The sequence below is a fragment of the Atractosteus spatula genome, chromosome 12 (assembly GCF_055471065.1).
Source record: "Atractosteus spatula isolate fAtrSpa1 chromosome 12, fAtrSpa1.hap1, whole genome shotgun sequence".
Classification (NCBI taxonomy): domain Eukaryota; kingdom Metazoa; phylum Chordata; class Actinopteri; order Semionotiformes; family Lepisosteidae; genus Atractosteus; species Atractosteus spatula.
Window position 1 is genome coordinate 39,022,409 of NC_142717.1, and position 27,188 is coordinate 39,049,596.

At 42.1% G+C, this 27,188-nt stretch overlaps 1 protein-coding gene across 1 annotated transcript; it reads right to left on the reverse strand.

Annotated features, from left to right (window-relative positions):
• Window positions 1–1,291: 1,291 nt before the first annotated feature.
• On the reverse strand, window positions 1,292–25,788 carry LOC148823038 (matrilin-2-like). The gene is made up of 13 exons (XM_088928491.1): window positions 25,688–25,788; window positions 22,168–22,340; window positions 19,845–20,417; window positions 18,494–18,616; window positions 17,216–17,338; window positions 12,515–12,637; window positions 11,714–11,836; window positions 11,109–11,231; window positions 5,777–5,899; window positions 4,984–5,106; window positions 3,973–4,386; window positions 3,233–3,385; window positions 1,292–1,395 (listed from the first exon to the last, which is right to left on the reverse strand). The coding sequence occupies exons 1-13, from the start codon at window positions 25,786–25,788 to the stop codon at window positions 1,292–1,294; spliced, it is 2,379 nt and encodes a 792-aa protein (XP_088784617.1).
• Window positions 25,789–27,188: the final 1,400 nt, after the last annotated feature.

Sequence of the window (27,188 nt, forward strand, 5' to 3'; positions counted from 1 at the left end):
TAGAAGCTTAAGCTGCAAACTAAGTTCAAGACAAGTCTATATAGATAACAATTGTAGCACAATGGTGAGGAGGAATTTATATTATTACCCACTTGGGGTTGTAAGGCTTCTTCAAAGTGTTGGGAAAGGCGGGGTTTCTGAACCATTTACTAGATCAACAAAGCAGTTTTTAAGCATGTTAAGACTATTCTAATAACCCAAAACTTTCAAGAAATGATCAGTATCCTCAGAGCATTATTTAATCACATGCCTTTACTTATCCTACCCACAACATATTCAGTGGTTCCTGTGCGGGTGGAATACATTGTTCATGAGTTTCTCCTTATTGTCAGGTGTACCAATATTGATTTCACATATTAATTACATATATTTAAGGACATTTCAGATGGATTACAGTAGCTGCAGTTAATGCAGTCCTTTTATCATTGCTGTTGCCTAAACCTGTTGATTTGTAATAACTAAAAGCACTTTAAGGAGTAAACATATTTTTGTCAAATAGCTTGATCTCTGGGATAGTTGATTAACCGCGAAGTCTTGTAAGCAGGTCACATTCTTAAGACAATGCCTCGAAATGTTTGAATGTTGCAGAAAAGTGTTGTATTACTCCTGGGGATTAGTTGTATCCAAGGCGGTTTTCCAAAGATTCCAGTCTCTGCATCATCTTCTCCAGTATTGAAAGAGTTAAGGAGATGACCTTACGTCTTCAACAATTAAAATACAATTTAAGCAACAAAAGATGTGAAGTTCATAGAAAATAGCTCTGGTTTTCTTGTACCAAAGAGTGTGGAAGGTGGTTTGATTTCTGAATCTTGATTGTCCTCTTTAGGAGTTTACGGTCTCAAGCCTCGGATTCTAATTGAGAAGTAGACATGCATGTGCTCTTCATCTCTGTTTTTCATTTTCCACTTCTTTGATTAGGCATAAAGCCTAGGTTGACCATACCATCTGCCCCAATTCATTCCCTCCTAACATCAGCTTACCTGAGGCCAAAAAAGTGAAGCATAAGAGCAATACTGTTCTTAAGTGCCTCTTCTTACAGGGCTATGTTCTAAGTCTGTTGCTTCATGCACTAAAACTTGGTAACCTGTGGTCTGTCGGTCTGCACTATTGCATGGGAACAGGTCAGCAACGTGTTTTCTATGTGGCCGCCTGCAGGCACATTGAGTATCTGCTCGGCCTTGTGTATTTCTGAAATCTAAGCAAATATCTTTAGAGATCCGAGTCCTCAGTATACATACTTGTGGGATGCGGTGAACAGGAATAAATCGATACCTCTTCCTCTGTTTGCCTGTTAAAGGATATGTCTCTGCGTCAGCTTCCGCATTTGTTCACGGGCCTGGTTCTGGAAGGCTATTAAGTTGTCACATTTACACTGGTCCTCCCCAGAAGGTTTTTCTGTCAAAAATAAAACATTGAGAGGTGCTGAAAGCAGCCCATTGAAAAGAGAAGGCAAGGCAATGAATAGTTTCTCAATGCTATTAATCATCCTGAAGTTTGCTGGTGTGAATCTTAATATCATTAACATTTTTAATTGGGTGCTTCATTTTAGATGCAGTTATCCAAGGAACAGTAAGAAATTAGCATAAAGGTTACACTAGAGGGGATCCTCTGTCACTGCAAAGCTGTGCTTCCAGAAAGCAGTTTATCCTAGTGTCGGGATTAAATCCCATACAATGCTGGCTACCAGTAATATTTTAGGACTGCTCGATCAAGAAAGCAGTTTATAATGGTGTATGTAGCATGGATCCCCATTCAAAGTCTCTCCTCTCTCTCCAACTCCTGCAAGAGAACTCATTCTGGTTTTACTGTATTTTTTACATCGACAGCACACTTCAGACAAAATAAAACCATCCTACAAACATTACAAAACTCAGTTTATACTGGCTGCAAGTAGATACACAAGAAGGGACAGTGCAGGTGTGCTCGCCCTCCAAGAGGAGACGCCAGTCTGTCCCAGGACTGTGTAGAACGGGACACTTTTAGAAGACAGAACTGGTCAGGCCCGACCAGATTGTCTTCTGCTGATAGGAGGAAACTTATGTCACATCTTATGGCGTGAAAACCCCAGAGATGGACGCCCGAGATGGGATTTAAAACGGATAAATTTCAGTCACAACTTCAGGGTCTTCCGTGATGCCTGTATGCCTTACAGAAAATATTACAAATAAATATATTTTTATAGCTGTCAGTATCATTCAGTTGAGAACAGAAATGAGGTTTAAATGAAATATGTTTAGGCCAACCATAGAAACGGCACTTAGTATTAAGTATCAGCAGAATATTGCAAGATTGGTTTGTAACTGAAATGCACAATTTTCCCTCAGCCTTGATATTTTACCAGCAGAGGGCAGAAGAGGACTACAGATGAGAACACGGGGGTGATTGACAATTGGAAAACAAACATTTTGTTAGATAATGGAGCTGCATTTCTTGAGAACTCCAGGAACACCTATAAATCATGTATTAAGCTGGTTTTCAGCAGCAAAATAGAGTATGTAGCAATCTGGGAATTTTAGAAGAATTACATTAACTTCAAGCAGGAGATCTCAAATGGAAAAGTACTCAAAGATACAAATGTACAGACCTTGTTTTTTTATCTGAAAAAACAGCTGTCAGTAACTGCATTTTTTTCCCCAGAACTTAAAACTGCAGGATGATAATCCATTCAGCATCCTCTGAACATTTGTGTTGATTTTTAAAACAGCATTATTACAGTGTTTTAGAGGAGTGCTTTATGTAAAATGCTCCAGGAAAAGGCCCTATAAATTGGTATTCTCCAGGCTGTCATTGTAAATGAGAATCTGATCACAATTGACTTACCAGGTTAAATAAAAAAAAAAATCAACATTAAGAAACCAAGAAAAACATGGAAAGGAATATGGAAGACAAACTGGTGCAAAATATTTTTTAAAAATTGTAATGGTTAAAAATATTTAGTTTTGTGTTCTTTAGTTGCAGTAGTTATAGAGCAAGATGAGTCATGATTTCATTACTTTCCATAATTCTTAATAAAAAGAATTAGATTTGTCCTATGTGAGCTAATACATTAAAATGACCAGTGGTGGAAGGAATTCAGTTTGAAAGATCATAGAGTCAGGGCAATAGCTCAAAACACCACACAAATTATTTATGTTCTGCCCCATTTGGCATAACAGCACTTCAGGCACACACGTGCTTTGATGTTCTTCAGACACCCTGCTACCTAACATTTAAGATCTTAATGCATGGGTACCTTCACAAATCCTTGCTTTCAGCTTTTCAGCAATTTCACCCATGTGGCCAAAATCTTCAGCATAATACAGGTGCTTCTCCTTGGGCTCTGATGCGATTTCTCTCAGCTCCTCTTCTATGGCCTTGCCAACTCCTACTGCGTACATGGTGATGCCTGGTGAAATTAAAGGGGACAGGCAAGCGCATGGGAGACCGACCTGAGAACATGAAGGTTACAAAGGAGAGGAGGATTCAGACCATCTGGCCCATTTGGTAGTCAGGAGCTCAACAATGCTGGGATCCTGTCCAGCCGTTTCATGAACTGGTATTGGCAACAACAACATGGCTGGGTCACTTGTCCATACTGCCACAACCCTTTGCACAATGTGTCACCTGTTCTGATGGAAGGATCTCATCCAGCTCTTGAAAGAAGCCAGGGATAATCGGCTTCAACCACACAGCTGGGCAGCTGGTCCCACACTCACACAGCCCCCTGGGTAAAGAAGCGCCTCCTGTTGTTGGTGTACATGCTGAGGGAGTGTGGGGCCGTGTTTAGGGTTCTCTCTGGCCTTGTAACCTAGATGGCTTAGACGCACAGGAGCTGTGAGGCCACAGCGCTAGCTATTGGAACGTCATTTTAATCCTGCAAGTAGTCTGAACCCAGCAAAGTTTTGTTAGAAAACATTAATAATTCTGCAGCACCCCCGACGTTATGTTATCTGTAGTAACGCTGTTGAAAAGCTCATGCCGACCAGACGTTACCGGCTTCCTGCGCTTTGGCCGCCCATTCCGAGACGTCGTCCTGCGAGCGCCCGTCTGTGAAGACGATGCTGACTTTGGGCACCTGTGCCGACGCCGGCCGCGCCCCCTCTCGGGTGGAGAAGCTGTTCTCAAACATGTGGCGCAGGGCGCTGCCTGTCATGGAGCCCCGGCCCATGTAGCTGACCAGGGACACGGCCTCCTTCACCTCCTGGCCGGAGCTGTGCTGGCCCAGGGTGAACTCCGTGCGCACCTTGGTGGAGTACTGCAGCAGCCCCACTCGGGCCGCCGCTGGGGAGACGTCCAGGGAGCCCACGATCCCGGCGACGAACTGCTTCACCAGCTCGAAGTTCGTGGGGCCCAGGCTCTTGGAGCCATCGATCACGAACACCAGGTCGATCACCCCCTCGGCACACCCTGAGGCGGATGGGAAGAAGAGGCTGGTTAACACGAAGGGTGTCTCAGTCTCACAGTTCACCACTTCAGCACTTACAGATCGACCGCCCACATCTGTCCACGCCAGACTGCCACTGAGCTCTGAATCACCTATGAGATGTGACTTTGTGACTTTACTTCAAAGGGCAATATGTGCCACCATCAAAGGCACTAGGGATGTTTCTAGGAAAACGGAACACTCTTGCAAAGGACAAATGGCAAGAGCATCTGCCGAGTGAGATAAAGGACAGATTGTAACATCTGACAAACTGCGTAATAAAAAAAAAAGTTCTAAAAACATAAAGCACCAGTCTGCTTAAGGATACTTATACAAGGCTTGTATTCTCTTAACTGAACATGCTCTGCTCTTCCTGGCTACAGCCATGTGCAGGATTAAAAAAAAAAACACAAAACGAACATGCGTACCTTGCAATATTCTACAATGTCATAGAAAGCTCAGGATGCTAAGTGTTTTAGAAACACCTCTGGCTGTAGTAGGACAGCAGTGAAAAGCACAGTTGTGCACGAAGCAAAACTGGGACAAGTCCCAAATGGGCAAGTGAGCTGGGAGGTACTCACGTCTGCAGCTCTTTCTGTCCTCAGCCAGGGTATATCCCTCAAAACACTTGCAGGTGTAGGAGTCCTCTGTGCTGACACAAATGTGCTCGCACCCGTGGGCAATCGTATGACAGACATCCCTGACTGGAAGAAACAAGTCAGCAACAGCCATTTCTGGTTTCTAAAAACTCACAGACATGCATCATTTCAAACATCTTTTTTACTCTATGCAGATGATCAGTTAAGACAGCACAATTGGAGTACTTTGTTATTCTCAATTCAACTGCAGTACATTACTGAGATCCTTGTTATTGATGTGAAATGATGTGATGTCTTCATGTACAGCTTCTTTTGTTGGAAGTTTGATTTGGCTTTTTGATGTTACAGCTGTATTCTTAGCTTTGCACAGCGGCATCAAACAAGTGTAGGAACCAATAGCGTAGCACTTGTTGCACTTTTAATTGCCCTCAGTACATTTACTAAAAAACATTTTCATTTTTTGCTTCTTTAGAACATTCATTATATTTTCTTATCTGTTATTCTTTATCTATGGTTGCTTTGTTAAATTCTGTAACTGCAAAATGCTGTAAATGCAAAGCCACTCTGATCATCTGCAAGTAGGAAGACAAATTCCAGTCTCTTCTAAATTCTAAAGTCACACACAGGATATGCACCTGTAAATAAGCTTCCAAAGAACTGTGAACAAAAAGTAGTACAAAAATTCATTGGAAATAATGTTTAATTCTAAAACTACCTGAAGTGTACAAAAACCACTCATTTCAATGAATGGTGTCTGTGAAAGACAGTGACTTACTTCTGCAAGTTTTCCCATCATCATTAAGAGTGTACCCCTCAAAGCACTGGCAGATATAGGAGCTGTCCGTGTTCAAGCACAAATGCTCACAGCCATTGGCAACTGTAGCACAGTAATCCATTCCTGCATCAGAGTAACAGCAGCCCAGGGAGAGCACAAAGCAGTCACATCTTTTGGAGGTTGTTACGGGCCAAAGCAGAAGCATTTAGCAATGCAGATTAAAAAGCAGACACAGAAATAAAAACCTGGACATTGCAGAAATATTAGCTCTGTAATAATAGTCATACTGTGGCTGTCATATTGAAAGCTGCCATTTTGATCCATTCCCTGCTCTCCGATTCGTGGATGTGAACTACAGTACACTTTCATTTCTGAAAGCCCCTCTTCTAAGGTTACAAAATCTTTATATCACCGTTCAGCTTTTATACCACCAAAAGCATTTCTTCCGCCAAGTAAGTCTTTTTGTGGTAGCCGTGGAAAGATACAGTATTATAAACTTTAATGACACTTTGTGCTTTTCCCTTAATTGTTCACTTTTCATCCCATATCCTGTTAAAATGTTTGTTTGGTTACAGCATCTGTAAGGCTACGTTCTAGTCTACACTCTTTACCAATTGGTTCATAATGAGGCAGAAGCATGTTCTGTTTTTGCATTCCATTTTTGCTTTGTATTCATAAATATCACACAGATGCTTAATTCTTTAATTACTATAGTGTTGCCACAGTGCAAAATTAAGACTGGGAAAAATACATTTTAATTCATTACAAGAGGCTTTAATGTCTTTACAAAATCTGATTGTTAAATGAATATATTTTATTTTAAATCATGTTACTAGTACATTTTGCTATTAAATGTACAGTATGTATATATATATCTACTTTATATATCAAAAAGTCAAAATAGATGATCTTATTAGGTATCTGGATTAAGAATTTGAAGGAACATATAGGAAGACACTGTGCCCACGAAGTCTATAGAAAGAGAGGCTTTAGGTAAGCCTTCAATAAAATAAAAAAAAAACAGATCAGCGCATTTTCCACTATTTAAAATCCTTTAAAAACGTGATTGTTTCCCCAAGACCCTTGCTAGGAAGATTTGTGGCTTTCCGTCCGATTTGAGGCACAATGATAACAAGGCCAGAAAGCCTCTTCTTTCACAGTAGTTGATTTAGGAAAGTGCTGAAGAACTAAGGCACTGTGTCCATAACAGCATTTCACATGCCCAGCACGTCCCATGTTCCAGGACTACTGGGGGAAGTTCTCTCTTAGTGCTGCAGGTTTTTAATTCATCACTGAAGAGGTGTCTCTCATAACATTGGCACACGAAGGACTATCGGCATTCAGGCACAAGTGCTCACAGCCATGGTTACTACCAGCACAGTTAATAAGCAGAGACAAGCCGAGTTATTCCTAGGCAGCCTGTGTAATATTGTGCAATTACAGAGGAAGACAATCTCTGCTAATTATCGCCATTTAGACATACATGGCAAAGCTATCACCAAAGTGGGAAGAATAATAATTTCTTACACTTATATAGAGCTTTTCTGGACACTCCACTCAAAGCTCTAATGTTGTGATCCTTGCTTTTAATAAGAGGTTTATCCATTAAACATAGTCATACTATATATTGCTATTGACACCAAAAGGCGATTTTGCAAAGTAATCTGTATATTATCGATTTCCAGATAGTTTTAAAATGTACATTCCTGCTAAGCCAAAAAAATTACCTTAGTTTTAAAAATATTGCAAAGGTTGTACGCATTTGACAGGAAAAACATTCTAAACAAAATTTTAATTCAGTAAATGTTCTAGGAAAATGAGATTAAAACAAAAACAATGAGACATAAAACAGGATACTTTCATATCCTTGACTGGCATGCCTATTAAGCCAGCCTTAAAACCACTCTCCTCTTCTTTTGCTCTGTAGTAAAATCCTCTTAATCCTTTGTGTACATTGGAATAAATATAGCCTGCTGCGGTTCAGAACATGTGACTTCTAGTCACAAGGATAACTATCGGATTCGGTTAGAACAGAACTGGTAAAGATTTCTGTGTAGAGTAAAAGCCATTACTTATACTTTTTTGAACACAAAATGTAATTGGTTATATGCATCACTGTCTGCACTGTAAGTAACACTAATTGACACTGTCTTCCTCCTCCTCCTCATAGGAAGTATATGTTGCACTAAATACATTAAAACACTTACAGGCTTCAGCCTTTCTATGTAGCGTACTTAATGCTTCCTCTTTAAAAATGTTAAGGAACAACAAAGATAAATGCAACTTAAAGCATGAATACAATCCAGCTTTATAAATAAAAATCACAAATGATTGAATCTGCCAATCTGTGTTAACACAAAAGTAATGGGACTTGATTGTGAACAAAAAGAAAAAAAAAAACTTGATTTACATAGTACAAGAAATTGCAAATCAGCATCATTGCCAAGTTATAAATGGCATTTTCTGAAATGCCCAGATTAATAGAAAAGGTTTTCCGATTTCATTTTCATCCATATATTTCCTATGGTATGTCATCAGAGAAGCAAACTGAAGTGAAATCATGGTGCAGTGCATTAGGACAAACGTGGTATAAAAAAAGCAAAATCTGTAAGTAAAAATACAGAAATAATTACACCTGCTCAACACTATATCTCAGAGAACAATGCGAGATCATTTAGTTGACTTACTGTGAACGTTAACATACAGTAGATGTATCTTTTTGTATTCAAATACCACATCCAAGTCTAATAAATTAGGAATGTTTTTGATAGTTAATATATTCAAACAGCTCTCCTGCACAAATAAAGGACTGCCAAAAATGTCCAATTAGCATAATGTTAATGTTAAGCAGCTTTCATTTATACTCTTGAAATCTTCCTGTTCCAGACTTCACTGGACAGGTGGCATTTGGAGAAACAACAGCATCTATATTTGTCTCACCCAGCATGACATCACTAAAGAGAGCTAATATTAAAACACAAGTTTCTTGATTAAACTCCTTGGCTGCAGATTTTGCAGTGGAGCTTCTGACGTTTTGAAGAGTAAAAATGAATAACCACACCTAAAGAGACAAGGCAGCAATCTGCATACTAGTACCACTTACACAACAAATGATCTAATGGTTTCTTTGTGCTTTGCTCTTCATTTTAAGGATAGATATCTGCTTTAGGAAGTCTGCCAACAGTCGCATCACCTCACATAACTCCTGGAAATGAAAGTCCTCAGTAACACAGAAATTGATTTTCTGTTATAGCACTCCACTGTGCCAATTAACAGTCAGTCAGAGTAATTCACGACAGCCAACCACTTTCATTAACGACCTGATAGCAACCAGTTTCATATTTCAATGAAAAGCAATAGACTGTGAATCTCTGTCTTTACACTGAGTCAGCTGCTTCCATTGGAACTGATTTGTATGAAATAATAGAATACATTGCACTGCACCATTCCCAAAGAAATACCACAGTCATACTTGTATAACTGCATTAGTATTCAGAACAAAATAGTAAAACTCTAGAATGTTATCTGGTGCTGATCCTGTAATATATCCACATTGGAATATAGTGCACAATCTAAAAGAAACTGGAGAATTAAAAAATAATGAAGATAATGATGGTTACTGAGATACTCTAATTGAAGGTATGCATTACCTTGTGTTGAAGTCAAAAGAAGTGAGTGCACTGTTTGCAGAATTTAAAAATGAGCTGTCAGGATAGGCTCTGTGTGGAATCAGATACTCCTCTGGGCTAACAAGAGGCTTATAAGACCAGATGGGAGGAAAAAGTATTTTATTCTGCATCTAGGCTACAGCAGGGAAGAAGAGAAAATGAGAGCTCTCACTAGTGATGGAATCGGCTTGGCTTACCAGGCTGTGGGAGTGTGCAAGCTAGGAAAGTTTGAAGATGCAACTTAAGCTGTACTGTAGGGTGTTACAGGTTCTGGACCGGCAGGCTGTGTGGAGGTTCATCTGCCAGACCCAATGAGAATAAAGTACATACTGGACCAGGGCTGACTGGAGGTGTCAGTACCTGAAGGAGTGCAACACCTGCTAAGCTAGCAGCGGATCTCCTCCCCACAGTTCACAAACAGAGGAGTGTAGATGAAATCTGTCGGGTCCTGAGTGCTCCTGGCTATAACACCAGCTATAACACCGTGTGTACAGTCTGAGAGAGTGTGAGAGGAGTCTAGATGCCAGGTTGAGTCCTGAGCACACCCTGTGCCATATGAACTACAATCTCAGATTGAGACAGAATGGAAACAGCTACCTTGGTTGCTTCTGCGTTTGACATAGAGCGGGATCCCTGGCCAAACAGGATCAGCCAGCAAAGTTACTGAAGACAGGAATTATTTGGTGACTAGTGAAGCTCGAGACAGCAGGCAGACATGGAGCTAGTCTAATTGAATGCTCTATTGCCTGGTTTAAAGATTGATATTTAAGGCAAATACTCTAATGACTGGTGAAGACAGAAAGAGAATTAGGCATCACAGATCAGTCTGAATGAATACCTGAGTGCCTGGTGATCACTGAAGAAAGAGGGCGAAAAGTTACCGTACGTCATTCGGAAACAATTGAAAGCATAATCAGTTGGGAGCTTGTGGTGAGCAGAGAAAATGACCAGGAAGAGACAATGTGGAAGAAAAAAGACCCTGGAGGTGGTCCAAAATTGTATAGAAGAACAGAAAGACCACTTAAACCATGAAAAACTAGGGTAGCATGCTGGCAGTGTTGGGATAAAAGCGCAGAGTGTACGCCAGTGTTGGTCACAGCCTTGTATGTTCTTCTACCACTTTTTTACCTCCACTTGGCAAGAGGACGAATACATGAGTTTAAAATGTTGGGCTTCCTGAATGGCCGTTGTTTTCTCATTTGAAAGCTCTGTGTGGTATTGTTGTAGTTTGCAAAACATCAGGTCTGTTAGAAGTCCCCCACGAGAGAAGTTTTTTTAAACAAAAACAGCACTAAGAACTCAATTTGCAAATCTAGGTACAAGATTAGAACAACCAGAGTCATTGTGAAAGACAGGATGAGTTGCTGGGATACCTGGTGCTTTCTCATCTCTAATACCACTGTAAGGATGATTCAGTAGGGATGGGTTTTGCATTTGCACTTTAATGGACATTGTTTGTACTCTGTGACTCTGAGAAGATCATATAGTTTGAGTTAAAATTCATACAGAACTGCAAAAGTTCTGGCAGTGCTTGTATAATGCAATTATGAGGAGCGTTAGAGAAATTACTCCTCCAGGCAACTTACTGACACGTTATGGTGCTAAAATTGCTTGTGTTCTGCAGTACAGTTGTGAACAGAAATGTGGTCAATTAAAAAACTTACTTTTACAGGTTTTGCCATCAGGGTTGAGCATATAGCCTTCACGGCATCTACACACAAAGGAGTCTTCAGTGTTAACACACTCGTGATCACAGCCATGGGTGCCCAGAGAACAGTGATCAATCTCTGAAGTGGGAAACATTAGCAGATGCTGTGAAAGGTACATTCGAATGCACTCCTTAAGATAACATTAAAACCCGGTCAGTGCCATTCAGTGGATTGCAATGGATTTGTTGAATTGGATAATTTTGTTTATTACTTTTCAATATATTGATAATCTATTATAGAACTACAATAAACACCTCAGTATAATAGGAATTGTAATTCTCTTAACCATCTTGCACTAGATATAATATACAAGTCGGTGAAACATGACAGAGTAAACATATATCAGTAAACATAGAGATTCAATTTAAAAGTCTTTTTGTAATGGAAGATGGAGAAATCTGAGCTTAATTCAGGACCCAAAATGTTATGATGTTATTCATGAGAAAAGGTACAGTGCTTTTTTCTCAGGCATTCCACATGCTTTGTGGGTGAGCATAAGGCACAGACCTGCCCCTCCTCCAACCCCCTGACACACCCCATCCCCCGCTGTAGAAAATTACCTTTGCAGGTTTTCCCATCTGGATTGAGCCTGTAACCCTGTCGACAGCGGCAGACATAGGAGTCAGCAGTGTTAACGCACTTGTGATCACAGCCATGGGTGCCCAACGCACAGAGGTCTTCTCCTGAAGGTGAGGGAACATGGGCAGCACTCAGGTCAAGTCATCAGAAAAATCAGATACAAGTCAAATCATGTTGCACGAGTTGGCCTCACTGTGCACCACACACAACCTCGCACTGATAGGCAGCTCTGCAACCTGCCACTGGTGTCAGAGTAATATTAGTCTGGCAGGAAAACCCATGAAGGGTCACAGAGATTTGACAGGTCAAATGGATTTGAAAGAAATGGCCACAATCAAGCAACTGCCTTTACATCTTCTACATGAAATTCAAAGGTCATGTTCTAAATAAAAAGGAGAGCAAGAACATGGGATTGATCCACCATTTCCCTGACAAGAACTCCTCCAACACCATGTATAGCCTAAGGGATGGCTCTGAGTTTTAAAGTGGACCCTTCCAAAATGTTGACCAAGAGTTGACCTCAGCCTTCTTTTCTAGACTGCGGTGCATTAGATACAGGCTCTACGTGCATCATCTTAGCAGATGGTTAATGACATGACTCAACACAATTCCACACTGTTTACGGCATTGTTATGCACTTCATAACACCTAAATACAACATGCCAACACAACAGGTGTAAAACTGTGCCTGCTGCACCCTGCATCTCAAGGTGGAACAGTAAGTATGTATTTGCTGTGGGCACAGTTAGCATGGGCTTCATGCACGAGTTGACCACACTCACTCCGGCAGGTCTTTCCATCGGAGTTGAGGATGAAGCCCCTGCGGCACCTGCAGATGTAGGAGTCCACAGTGTTCACACAGTCGTGCTCACAGCCATGGGTCCCCAGGTCACAGTAGTCAGTCCCTGCAATGACAGCACATGTTGGCCGGGAGTCTCTTTTCGCTGCTTACCTCGTCTCGACACTCCCTCTGTCCACTTGTCTCTTGCCCTGCCTGCTCCCCACCCGCGCTGCCCTGCTCCTCACAGCCAGATCCAATCTGCGTTCAGCTGACAATAAATGGAGGAGATCTAACCTGCTATGTGCCTTAGACCCCTACCACTCCCTTCACTTATCTTTTTCTTCAGTTCTTGTTTCTACCAAATCATCCTATCACCCAGTCTTCCACTGGCAGTCTGCAGAAACTCTTCTCTACATTATCATTCCTTTCCAACCATCCTCCCCCTTCCTCTGTCTCAGCTGATAACTTTGCTTCCCTCATCCCCTCCAAATTCACTGACATCTGCAAATGCTTCATCCATTCCTCCATCCTCACCCTCAGCCCACTCACCCTCCACTGTCTCAGTCCTCCACCGACCCTCCCTCGTTCTCTTCCTCCAGACCTCTCTCCAACACTGACATCTCCTCATTGTTCCCGGGCCACAAACCTACCATGTGCCTTCAGGACCCTCTCCCCGGCTTTTCATACCACTTCAATGCAAATGATGCTTCGATCTTCTTATTCAGTTCTTTCCTCCAGTACCCTTTTCTCCTCTTGTCTCCTCTTGTCTCAATGCCCGTCTTACAGCCAACTCCGCCAAGATGCACTCTCTTCCTTCTATTTTTTCTTCCCTTTCCGTCAAACCTCTCCATCTGTGTTCCTTTGGACTGCTCTCTCTCTCCTATTCCCATCACATGTCTGCTCCAGCCCACTACTGCTTCTCGAGTAATTGCTGCCTGAGCAGGAACCTCCCCTTCCTCGCAAACTTGTGCACACAATTCCAGGTTCAGGCTGCTCTCCCACCTGGACGGACTGCTGCACCTTCCTCCCGCCAGCCCCGCCCGTCTCCCGCTTGGCGCACTGTAGCTGCATGCCGCTGTTTCAAAACGGCTTATTTTCACTGACCGCTGACTTAACAACTCTGACACCTAGTCTTTCCCAACCTCTCCCCTCCATTCCCTCCCTCCTCCAGGTGACTTCCTGTCTCTGGCTCTGCAGTGGGAGAATGGACACCCCTTTGAAATCAAAACTGCTCAGTCCCGTCCTGACCATCCTTTTGTGTCTCATCAATATAGACCTCGCCTGTGATCTCTCTAACTCTGCCATGAACTCTGCTCAAAGGCATTCCGTCTTTACTGTAATAATCAACTACCCCTTACCTACATACTGTTTACTCCTCCATGTACACTGTGCTGCACAGGCTTTGCAATCATAACATGTACTAGCCTCACTGTTTTTGTTCTCAACTGTTTTTACCTATTCTTTCCTTAAAAATATTTTACAGTAATTTTTTTTTGCAATATGTTAAGGATTTCTTTATTGCATTTGCTTTATGTATTATTTGTAAGTTGCCCTAATCTTAAATGAAAGTTTAGTGCCTGATCATGTGTGCTTATATGCTGTATTCAACAATGAATCTTCCCCACCAGTATGAAACGAGCTCTTCAAATGTGAGCAAAACCGGTGCAGTTCTTAGGGACGGAAAAAGATGTTAGCTGAAACCCGCCACCCCTCCAGCCGCGGGACGTCACTGCTGCAATGTAAAAACCACCTGGGTGTACAGGAAGTCTCTAGGACAGATCCCCCAGCTCCAGCCCCTAAACTCCACAATCTCCAAATGTGGGCTGTAATAGGAACAGCGCAGACCTGCTCCAACAGGCAGGCAAAGGAAACCTCATACCCTAGTGCATTAAAAACCCCTCCCGTCTCAGCACAGTTCTGAGCGATCATTAGATCTCACTTTATTTAATGCCATTGTTGAAAAAGGTCACAGTGTCAGAATTACAGAAATCTTGAAATTCACTTGTTCGTAAAAACTGTCACTTGATCGTCGATCGGCTACCTGGTGAAGTCAATCAGTTTTTTAAAATTTTTTAATCATGCTACAGTAGGAAAAGCTGTTAAACCGCAGGCATTTCCATTTTACTAGTTACACCAGTGGAGGAGATTCATAATATGAAGCAAGAACAGGATGTGAATGACACTGAAAAAGGAGGAGACAATGAGAGAACAAACACAAGCTGTGTGTGTCTTCCTGGGCGCAGACCAGCTGCCGGTTTACAAGCCCATTTGCTGAAAACCAAGTCACGCTTTAAATGGCAGAATGACCTTTAAGTCAAATGGCTTAACCAGGGATACCTCTGTAACACTTGTTTCCAGGCTTTCATCCATTAAACATGTTGAGACAGTAAATCAACAGATTGAAGACCCTTAAGCCCGGGGCAGGCAGAGGAATCCTTGAATGCAAACAGGAGGACCAGGAGGGATCTCCGCCCTACCCCAGTGAGCAGACAGATACCAGGCCAGGGGTGGATAGCACACCCTGCACACCTCCTACCACAGTCTGTTCCTTGTGCTGATGTATAACCGAAAGGCTGCAGGGCTAGGGTGCTTTAGCTTGCTCTGGCCTCAGGCAAGCTGCTTGACTCAGATCGCTTCAGTAAAAAAATAAATATTCGGCTGCATAAACCTGGAAAAATGCCAGCCACTTTAGATAAAAGACAAATGAACAGTAATTCAATGCAGCCAGTTTAGAACTCAAAATAAAACTCAAACTGACCAAAACTGATTTTAAAAGTTCAAAAGCAAGAAACTGGTAATCACGGTGATGTGATATAATATAAATGTGTATAAAGATGATAAATGTGATCCATATCTTGCATGAGTTTATGGTCCTGCATGGTGCACTCCACTTTGAGCTTGGAATGCAAAGCACACAATATCACCTCTGCTCAGTCTCATACACACATTGCATTAAAAAACAATGAAGTAGCTTTCTGCCCGTATGATCATTTACAAAAGAAGACAGGAAAAGGTCTTGTGAGAGGAGACCACTTGGCTCATATTTCTCCTATGAATCGTCCTCTAGACTTTCATAAAAATGCTACTATAAATAATAAAACAAAACAAATAGGAATAAGTATAAACAGAAGATCAGCCTAATTTATTTTGTGAGAATATGCGTCCTGCAGTTTTTTTTTTATTTCAGAACTGTAATAACATATACAGTAAGGAACATGCTTATGCCAAAGAATGCTCCCACCAATTGGGCCACAGATATATTGCTAAAAGTGTTTTTAAGCCTTTGGCCATGGTTTTCTTTTTTATTTTGATCCATTTTACAGGGAAAAGCTAGTTATTGTAAGAGTAAATTGTGGTAATAATACAGATGCATATATACAGCAGCTGTGCTTTTGTAATTTAACACCTTGGAGAGCTTTCCAAAAGAACACATGCTTTAGCCATCCTGCTCTCTATCTAACAGCTCCTGGGCTTGTTTAAGACCAGGGGTTTACATGAAAAAGTGAAAACTTCACGATTTAGAAAAAAAAATGTCTAAGACCTCTATACATAGTTATAGAAAAACAAAATTAAATCTCCTGAACTCATTGTGTAAACATTTACAACACCAGGAGTAATTCAGGCTGTATTCAAATGTGCTGCATCAGATCTGAACCTCCAGTGTCAGAGACACAGAGACAAGTATCAAGTGGCTTATCCAGCAGCCCAGAACTGAAGACAAAACGAAACATAAGGAAAAGCTCAGCTTCAAGGACACTTTACTTGTGCCAGAGGAACTCCTGTGCTACTTGTTCCGAGATGTGAAATGAGAAACATGTGCGTGCTTCATTAAACAGTAAAATACACCACAGGCACACTTATTGTAAAGAGAGTCTATGTCATTTTAGGCAAACTGGCTGCATCACAACTAACCACAATTGATACAGTATGTATTTATGCAGTTCAAATCAAAACAGAACTGGAAAAAATACATTCTACCTTTTGCTTGAGCCTTCTGACGTCTGTAAGCAGGTAGCGTTGTCAAGGGTGTTGCATTCCTTTGAATTTAATAAAACTGCATTTTCAATTTTAGAATCACCAGTTATTATTGTCATACACACCCAGTCTGGATACAATCCCACCTGGATGGAATGATAAGGAAGTGAAGACAGACTCCTCCATTCCTCCCACCTTTGAGACAATTGTCTTTTGATGCGTCACAGGCAACACAGCCCATACTGGAGGTGCTTTACCTACACCTCGCATGCCTGCAAGCACCTGAGAGGCAGCTTCGGCAATACCAGTCACAGTCGGCTAGTGACATGACTCAGGCTCGAATCTGCGAGCTCCAGAGCTCCACCTTCACTCCGGCATCCCTTTACGACTTTAAACACACACGAGGCCTCAAGGACAAACATTTCGAAATAAAGGGTTCATATCAGAAATGAGGTCCACACAATTAATTATAACGGTCACCACAGTGACTGTATGTTACCGAACCAAAAAATCACCACAAAACAGGAAAACCACTATACATGCAAAATCTCTCCAAATATACAGTTGTGCTGCCTTGAGCTTTACAGCAAGCCTATGGAAAAAAAATCTCCATTGTAAGATAATTCTGAAACAGTGCAGAAGAATGTACAAGATGTTGTTTGTGGACACCAAGAAAAAGAGCATCGTTCTCCTCAGCCTGACAGTAAAGAGAGCTTCAAACACTTACTGCTGCAGGTCTTCCCATCCTCCCTGAGCTGGTAGCCTTCGCGGCAGCGGCACTCATAAGACCCAGGGAGGCTGACGCAGTAGTGCTGGCAGCCATGGTCCACCACAGCACACACATCCTGAGCTGGAAGATTTCAAAACCATTGCTTTCATTACTACCGCATGAACCACCTCTGCTGTCCCACTTTCTCGGGGCCCTGACTTCTTATGTCTGCTGAAACAGCACTGGTTGTTTTGTTTTTTCACTGCCATTCACGAAATAGTAAATCAGCCTTGAAGGTCTAAAGCAAACAGGGTATGGAAATGACCAGCTCTGGGTTTTACCAGGGAGGACATGTTTGAAGAGGTCAATAAAACTTCACTTTCATATAAACTCTGGAATGCAAGCATGTTTCCAGCAGATAGCTTGTTACCCTTTAGGTACAATGTTTCATATTTGCCTGTACCTTAATAACAGGAAAAAGCAGTAAGAAAGCCGACTGCAAGTGTCCCTAATCTGTTCTTCACAGGAATAGTCAGCAGTAATGCTTCCCAGAAGGGGTGCAGTTCTTCTAATGTAGCATTGCAAGCTTCAGTGAAAAGAGCAGTACTGACCAGTTAACAAAATAACTTAAATCTGTTAAGTAGCACAGCCCATCATGACAGAATACTTTTGCTGGCGTTCAGTACACAGCTCATACTTGTACTGTTGTGTTTTTTTTAAATTAAAGCACAACCACAGTGGAAAGTAAGTTTGGAGAAGCAGAAAACAGAACTCCATTATGCGCCTGATGCAGCTGGAATTCCTTGGAACCACCCTCGCATCCATCCCTTCTCAAACCGCTTTATCCAGTTCAGGGCTGCGGGGGAGCCGGAGTCTATCCTGGCTAGCAACAGGCACAAGGCAGGATACACTCTGGATGGGACGCCAGCCCACTGGAGGGCACACACAGACACACACTCCCAACTGGGTCGGTTTTTCCAGAAGCCAATTAACCGACCAGTATGTCTTTGGACTGTGGGAGAAAGTCCACATGAACATGGGGAGAACATACAAACTCCACATGGGTAGCACCTCAGGTCCAAAACTGAACCCAGGGCTCCAGTGATGTGAGGCAGTAATATGCTAACCAATACACCACCTTGCTGAACTTGTGTGCATTCTACTGCCCTTACTTGTATTCCATTATCTTAAATCGTCTTACCCCAATTAAGAAGACAATGCTATGATTCCATTTAGTGATTTCAGGGTGTGCTGGGGCACCCTGAGCTGTACAGAGGTCTAGGAAAGGAGACTCACCTTTGCAGGTCTTCCCATCGGGGTTCACAGTGTACCCTTTCTTGCATCTACACATGTAAGAGCCAGGGGTATTGATGCACATGTGATCACATCTGTGATCCGTAACAGCACACAGATTTTTACCTGCAAAGGTCAGAGATAAGCACGGTGTTAACCAATGGATGGGCTTTAAAGGAGTTTATGTAGCAGCGCAAATACTGCCGAGGAATTTCTTGAAGGAAGGTTTTCAGTAGGTTTTGGTGGTTGGTCATTTGATTAATTAAATTAGATGCACTGCGTCTCTTCATACAAAAATTAAACAACAATACAGGAAAGTACCTGAATTATTCTCATGAGGGACAGCTGAACCTACATATGAATAGCATATATGTAAGGTGGAAGTATTTAAGCTTTACTAGGAGCATGTGTACAGTAGTTGGAGAATCCAGTTCATGATTGCAATGCAGATCTGTGGAAATCATTGACCTAAGTATAAACCCTCCGATGCATTTTCATTATGCTGCCGGGTAAACAAGATCATCTATTTATGCCTTTGCCCCAGTTTACAGCAGACGTCTGTGCAAGTTTGCTAAGCTACAGTCTGATATTTCTGCTGGAATCGCATAATGCAATTTGTGCCGGCCAGTAAGCACGAAACAGTCATGAAATGAAACGATCAGTCAGGTTAGGTTAGCGGCGAGACGTGCTGGCAGACACCACGGGCAGCCCGTCCATCTCCAGGAGGAGCAGACGCCAAGTTAAACGGGCCACCAAAATTTGAGGGGGGGAAAAATGAATATTAAAAAATGTAAACTATTTTAAGAATATAAATGAATTAACAGAGATGCCATTATTTCAATGCACAAGTGCATATGGAGGGTGTATGAATTATAATTCACTTCTATACATTTCGCTGAGAATTTGCAGAAATCGGAGCACTTCGCCACTCCACTTCACAAGGGTGGGTGGGTGCTCTTCACACTACCACCCGTGTTATTGCACCTGTGTTACAGTGGAGATATCATGTCTTATTACATACAAATTCAAAAATCAAGCAAATCCTGTGGAGAACTGTGCTTCCTGGTGACAAAGAATAAATAATATTTTTCACCATTACACATCCAAAATGTGAATTATTGAACTTGGATATCATGCCTGAATCTTATCTTATCTAGTCATTGATCCTCATTTTCTTACATGCTGTCGACTCACACAGAGAGCTGAAAACAATCCACTCTTTGATGATCAGATAAGACATGACCCTAAGAGAAGGGGACACAGGGAGAAGCCGAGGCCGTGGGATAAACAGCGAGCAGGATGAAGCACAAGACATTCGATCGGTTGCACAAACGCGCAGAATACGGCGTCGTACCTCCACAGAGCTTGGACTGGAACACGGAGGTCAAGGTCTCGATCTGGCTGAAGTTGGCCACCAGGAAGACGTGCTCGTCGTGGGGCTCGCTGCCAATGGCGCGCAGCGTGCTCATGTCAACCCTGCCGACACCGATGGTGAAGATCTGGATCCCCGATTCCCTGGCCCTGGCGGCCACGTCGGCGACCGTGTCCTGGGGCCGGCCGTCGGTGACGATCATGGCGATGCGGGGGATGTGCATGTCCAGGGGCCGCGCCCCCTCGGCCTCGGTGAGGGCCACGTTCATGGTGTACTGGATGGCCAGGCCCGTCATGGTGCCGGTGGCCAGGTGGACCATGTTCCGCACGGCCTCCTCCACGTCCGCCTTCCTCTGGAAGGCCTTCAGGGAGAACTCGCTCTGCACGACGCTGCCGTACTGGATCAGGCCCACCCTGGTGGCCTTGGGGCCCACGTCCAGGAACTGCAGGATGTTGACGATGAAGGTCTTGACCTTCTCGTAGTCATGGGGGCGGACGCTGCGGGAGCTGTCGATGACGAACATGAAGTCCAGCGGCTTCCCTCTACACGGGCTCTCTAGGAGAACAAAGAGCACCGGATGAGATCCGAGGCGGCTTCGCCAGGCTTCTAAACAGTATGCGCTTCCGAAGCTTTCCTTAAGGGACACCCTTTGTCCAGTCTGCACAGCTAAGAAAATTATCCATGTACAAAACTAAAGAATTATTTATGATATGGCAATAAAAAGAGTTGCACTGCAAAGGTAGAAAGTTCTCACTAAACTCTGAAGACTTCATTCATTTGGCGGATGCTTTTATCCAAAACAATTTATGGTCGTATCCGGTCAAGATCCAAAGGGTCCATAAACAGTCTATGGATAAACGTGCTGTCACATTGGTGTAAAACAACAACGATTCCCTTTCTGCAGACGCATATAAACCACAGATCACTAAATCTAATTTATATACATGTAAGAAAGTAATTATTCTGGATTAAGTGTGTTTAAATTATGGAATTTGCCAAATTTTAAGTATATCACTACAGCACATTATCATACAAAGGATAATAGTTACAGAGTAAATGAGTTAGCCTTTGCCTTCATTAGTCCTCTTTATAAATCTCTCTTCAGACAGCAAGTTATAGGATAGCCACAGAAATGTGTTAATAAAAGACCAGTTGAGAGCATTCATTTTTATAATGGGTTGGGCTAGGGTTAGGGTTAGAAAACTACAAACGCCAGTTAGACTTGCATTAGTGTTAGGGTTTCACTTTAACAAGTTACGTGACTGAATGGTTTAAGAACTGGGTCGAAATTAGTTCAAATTTAAGTTAAGGTGGAGACTAGGTCAGAGTGAAAGTTGGGATTAAGTTTTGGCTGGGTGAAAGGATTAGAGTTAGTGTTTCAGTCTTGTTTTAAGTTTAGGGTTTGAGTGAGATTCGGATTTACATCTGGGATTATTGTTAGAAGTAATGTATTGCTAGGGTTAAAGTAGAACCTAGCATTAGAATTATATCTAGCTTTGGAATTTAAGGTTAAATCCAAAAACTTTAAAGTATAGTGTTGGAGCTTTGTTAGAGTTAGGCTTAAGGTTATTGTGGGTTTAGCATTGCAGCTTGTGTTAGGGTTAGTGTTGGAGCTTGTGTTACCAATTATTTTTGAATTGGTATCTGGCATTATGGTTATAACTAAGGCTATATATAGTGCCAATTTAAATTGTAGTTTTTGATTGTTCATCTTGGATTTTGCTGCCATTTAACTTCTTTTACCAATAAACATTCTCAGTTTAAGTATTCAGGTTTTGATTAAAAATATTCACATTTACAAAAAGATAATATTTCATTTAGAATTCAACAAAATAGGACGTCATTGTAAGGGAGGGAGATGAGTACTGAAGAAAAGAATGTTGAGTAAGTTAATCATTCATGATCAAGATTCCTTAAATTGTACTGATTATTAGTTACGTTAAACAAATTGTTGTTTTTTTAAAGTTCACCTTTTCAATTAATTAAGAACTTTAATTTGATATTCCTGTTTGCAAATGGGTTTGGATGAGAAGATGAGAAACAAAAGTCGGTAATTCATTAAGAAGAAAAGCCGTTTGATTTTTTCCCCCATCTTCCTGATGTCTGCCTGACCAATAAAAATGACTGTTTACTTTGAAAAGCCCTGTTGTTAGTGAGAAAATGAATCCAACTCCAAGGTACAGCAAGATCAAGGGCACATATTCTAGAGGAGGAATCTATATGAAGAAGAAATAGTACGTGACATAGACTAGATTGTGTATTTCTTGGTCAGTGACTCAGTGTGTGGTGTGTCCCTCTTGCTTACCCACTGAGTTGGACTGCGGGACTGCATCATTCCTTTCTCTCGACTGTGGCCGTGAGCGAGGCCTCTCCTGGAAATCTGCCAAAGCCACTCCACAAAGCAGGAGAGGAATCAGGCTTATCACAGTGGCCTTCATATTCCAGAGGAGACAGGCCACGACTATCCACTCGATTAACCTGCCGAAAGAGGGAGAAAAGTCTCAAGCCAGGATGTGTGGAGAGGAGAGGAGAGGAGAGCTCCTGTAAGGATGTTCACGACGTCCAGACTCTCCTGGCACAGCAGAACGCCCAGTGAACACTGCTCTCTGCCTTCCTCGTCACTCTCCAGCCCCTATTACAAACAGCTTCCTCCCTCACCCCTCTTCCACCTTTCACCTTGCAACCCCAAAAAACACTTATTCTCTCCATCACCCATCCTTTCCTTCGATCAAGACCCAGTTTACCCACACCACCCCCCTTAGAAATTCAACTGATTGCACTGGAACAAATAAATGAGGGTGAAGGGAGACTCTACTCCTTGATTTTTAGAAAGATACGAAAATAACCAAAGACGACATGACCCCTGACCACCGACGACCTGGATGAGGAATGAGCATATCTTTTCTGTAAGGACAGAATTAATCATGTTAACATGCCTTTTCTGGAGCTGAAGGGTTTAGACAGGACTGTGGTTGCAGCCACTGGTGGCACTGCACTGTGTGAAAACTTATCGTCTTGTGCAGCAAAACGAGAACAGAACACTCAGGTTTATTTGACGCAAAATGGAAACTATGTGGAACAAGTTACCCAGCCATGTTGTTGAAGCCAATACTTTGGCTTCTTTCAAGAAAGAAATTGATAAAATCCTTGGGTCAAATAATTACTAACAACCCAACAGGCTACATGGCCCATAAGGTTTCATATAGTTTATGACTGGCATGGCGTCACCAAGATATCCAGACAGCACCGCAGCAGAAAAGACAAGGTGTTGAGTAACAGATGCTACGTCTCAGAAATGAAACAGGAAATGCCCAAGCACAAACACTGATGGTCCGAACAACCCCAACCTCCGGCTTCATTTTCTGTGGAGAACCAGTGTTCTTCAGAGGAGTGTTCTTTGATTTCACCAAAACACTGTTTTGCCCAATTCTGTGCTGTGAACATCGTCAGGCTTCAGCAAGCTTCAGAGCCACGGAGACAGAGAGAATTCACACCTGGTGTGTGATTAGCCATCGTTGGACAGCCACACCTCATTTTCTCTTCCTGTCTACGAGAAAGAATGGAATCAGTGACTCACAGCTTGTCACCTTACAGATCACAGAGCGTTCACAATAAGAGATTGCTTCATTTAGTTAGATCTAATGGTGTTATTACCAATTTATTTAGTTGACGTTTTCATCCAGGGCAACTTACATTAGTACCCACTCATATATCAGGCCACTGTACTGGACCAATCGGCATGAAAGACCTTGGTCAGGGGGACAACAGCAGCTCCTCCACCCAGGACCAGAACCCAGATGCTTTCAGTGACCAGCCTGGACCTCCGTTGGCCATGTTTCCCTGCAGCCACGCACGCTCAGTGTATGCTTTTATAATTTACAGTACACACTAAAAATGAGAGAATTACGTACTTAAATAATGTTAACTCTATTTAAGTGCAATTAACAATCGGAGTATCTTTTTTACACTTTTGAAAGTGACTCTTGTCAAACAATGTACTGGAAAACAAGCACAGAACCCAGATTTTTATGCATTACTTAATAATGCTTGAAACAATACCGTGCATTCAGAGTAACGCTAAACTATCGTGAATGAGCCGACGTTAAAGAAGGGAATCATAAATCAAAAGGCAAATGTGCAAATGTACAAATGTACCGCCGACTGCTGGCGGTGATTTAAATCTGTTAATGCTTGAAAAATAAGTTCACCACCAAATGGCACAGCCTTCCGAGAGCAATACATTTCTGGCCCCGATTCAGTCAGCAATGCCCCAGCGCTACCAGGGTTTATTGCCAGTTTTACAGAACAGAAGTAGCTACAGTTAACCCTGGGTCTATAAAAAAAAAACGAATCCATTCCAAAGGAAAGAGAAATTCCATTAGTCCCACACAATTCTGTCTCTCTGGCAGGCCGAGTACTTTACAAGAGTAATGTGGCAATTCGCATAGCTCCGCTACACCCAGAGAAAGGCCACATTAACGTCCACCGGTGACCCCTGTCACCCAGATGAAGCGAACGGTCCTGATTTATAAGTCCATCTGCCAAGGTGCTTGGTTCCTCATAAAACTAGCTAAAAAACCACGGTCCTTTACCAAAGCTCGAACGTTATGGGGTTTTCCCCCTTTGATCAAGCTTGTCAGATCAGGAAAATAAATACTGTACAATAGCAAGACGATCAAACAAGAGAGAAAGATATTGTAAGGTTATTTGGATCTTGTTACGCTCTCCTTTTTTCCCCCCGCAGAAAAACGGTGTTAATCGTTGCCATCAAAATCTAAATGTCCAGGTAATTCTAAAAAATATATATACACTTCAAAGTGATTTAAAAATACTTGTACACGTGGACTCGCATTAAAAACGCGATCAACATACTATATATTGCACTTTGTGACAAATTAAATCCCCAGTGTTCACACAAGGACAAAAACAACCGAGGCGTCGTGATTTAAAAAAATAGCCACTACTTAAGCAGTGCAATGAGACTGGTCGAGGTGCTGCTAATTTCAATTCTTGATATCTGGCCTTACTTTGAGCAGCTTCGCACAGACCGACATAGAATTACATAATATTAACCAAGAATTACTTCGCCACTTCGTCAGTATAACCGGACCATAAAAACGCCCACGCAGCCCCGAAATCTCAGTTTCGTGAATTAAACACTCGAGCAATGAAAATCTGATTCTCCTCCTATGAAAACAACTCGGTATTAAAAGTTGAGCACACTAAATGCTAAAGAAGTCTTAATTGTTAAGGAGTGCAAATTTGTTAAATTTGAAGTGTCACTTTATCCATTCTGTTGAACGGCGCAATGTGAAGTTTAGCGTCTATCATTTGCGGTGTGTGTACTGTATTCACACTGGACAATACTTAAAATGAACAGTGAAAAGGAAAGCACTGCAATATGTGAATATAAGGCTAACTTCCTATTCATTTAAAATATTGTGACACCTGCATTGGTTTCCTATTAAATTAGTTTCCTAATTAAAAAATCCTAGATTTTCTTACATATACATAGAAAGTACTCAACAATAACTTAAAATCCTCACATGACTTCTAAGGTGAACAAATGAGTGATTTCACTCAAAAACCTAACATTTTACTAAGACTGTATATACGCACCACAGACATACAATATATTTTCACAACCTATCCCTGGCTTTAAAATTAATTTAAAAAAAATCACATTATAAAATAAACAGTATTTACCCGAGATTAAAAAAAAAGAAAAGACAAGAACTCTTCACCGAGGGAAATTTTAAGAAAAATCCGGACGGAAAAAAAAGTTCGCAACGACTCTCACCTGCTGGAGAGATACAACGACCTACCGTGCTGCTGGAGCGGCTGGTGTCAACTTGAAAACGCAGAAGTTACAAATCTCTCGGGGGGCTGGAGGGGAAGTAACTTCCCTCCCTTCCAGGGCAGACATCCACCCATTCCACTATTCCACTTGTTCCCCCCTTCGACAGCTTTCCTGGCGTTTCTGACTGCGAGGGGGGAGAGCGGTTTAAACCATCAGCAGGAGCGCGTCTGTTTAACGCGGTCAAGTTTGAAACAGGTCAATCTGAAGACTCGTTCACAAAACGAAAGACATTGAAGGGGATTTTTTCCCGAGGCAGCGCTTAGACGGGCGGTCAGCATCGCTGTTTCGCAGCTGTGAGGCCCTCGGTTCGGTTCGGTTCCTGGGGTGCTACCTGCGTTGAGTTCGTGTGATCTTCCCGTGTTCGCGTAGGTTTTCTCCACCAGGCCGAAGGCCTTCACTGTTGGTAGGTTACCGGTTAATTGGCTTCTGGGAAAACCGGCCCAGGGGTGAGCGTGTGTTCCTGTCTGTGTCTGCCCTGCGGTGGCCTGGCGTCCCGTCTGGGGTGTACCCTGCCCTGCGCCTCTTGCTTTCTGGGATAGGCTATTGCATCACCCCCGACCCTGAATTTGAAGAAGTGGTTAGGAAATGGATGGATGAATGGATGTTGTTTTTGAACAACATGCAACAAATGAAAAGGTTAAAAATGAAAAATTAAAGTACGTAAATACTTTAGTAAAACTAAATGAGAGAACTATTATCATCAAATGTCATAGTTGCTTTTAAAATGTGAAAAGAAAACAGTTTGAGGTGTCCAATCCTGGTCTTTGACAATCAGACTGTCTGCGCGTCTACATTTAACCTTGGCTCCTAACAAACTGAAATACCTGGTTTAAACTGGACCAATTCAACAGCCTCTCCTGCCTGACAGGTGAGGGACTGCTACTTCAAACCAGGAGAACCTGAGAATGAGGATCAAGATGATATAGAATATTTCTCTCCTTCATCTTATTTGTTTGAAGTTACTCTTGGTGAGACGCTGAGCATTAAAATGTTTGCCATCACTCACCGTTGCATGGATGCATAAGACTAAAAAGTATTTGTTCTCACTTATACTGTATAAACAGCACTATTGGCAAAGGCTGTGACGGCCCAGCTTAATTTAAAAGGGCAGTATTATGCTTGAAAGTCTGACGTTGTACCAACTACCAAGCTCCAAGCTCCAGAGTGAACTCAAAATAATTGAGAAGCCGAGGTCCGTGGAAAGGTCTTGTTGCCAGACCAACTACATAGGCATGCAACTTTAATTATTCCGAAAATACTTACAAGGAAGACATTATGAGCCACCCAGCCACGGCACAGTTAGTTTCCAGTAAGACCCTAAAACGTGATATATGCCAACAGGAAAAAAAGGAATAATGATCTAACCGGTAGTGTTGGCCAAAACAAACAATCGTCAATTTATCGTTTTTCCACTCGGGGTTATTTTCACCTTAATTGCACGTGATGTACTGTATGCTTCAATGACT

Excerpts from the sequence above, each read along its gene's own strand:
- LOC148823038 (XM_088928491.1), bottom strand. The coding sequence starts at position 25,788 with ATGTCTGCCCTGGAAGGGAGGGAAGTTACTTCCCCTCCAGCCCCCCGA. Across the intron at positions 22,341-25,687 it reads CCAGCCGCTCCAGCAGCACG|GTTAATCGAGTGGATAGTCG; the intron begins GTAGGTCGTTGT and ends CTCTTTCGGCAG. Across the intron at positions 5,107-5,776 it reads TGATGGGAAAACTTGCAGAA|TCAGGGATGTCTGTCATACG; the intron begins GTAAGTCACTGT and ends TGTTTCTTCCAG.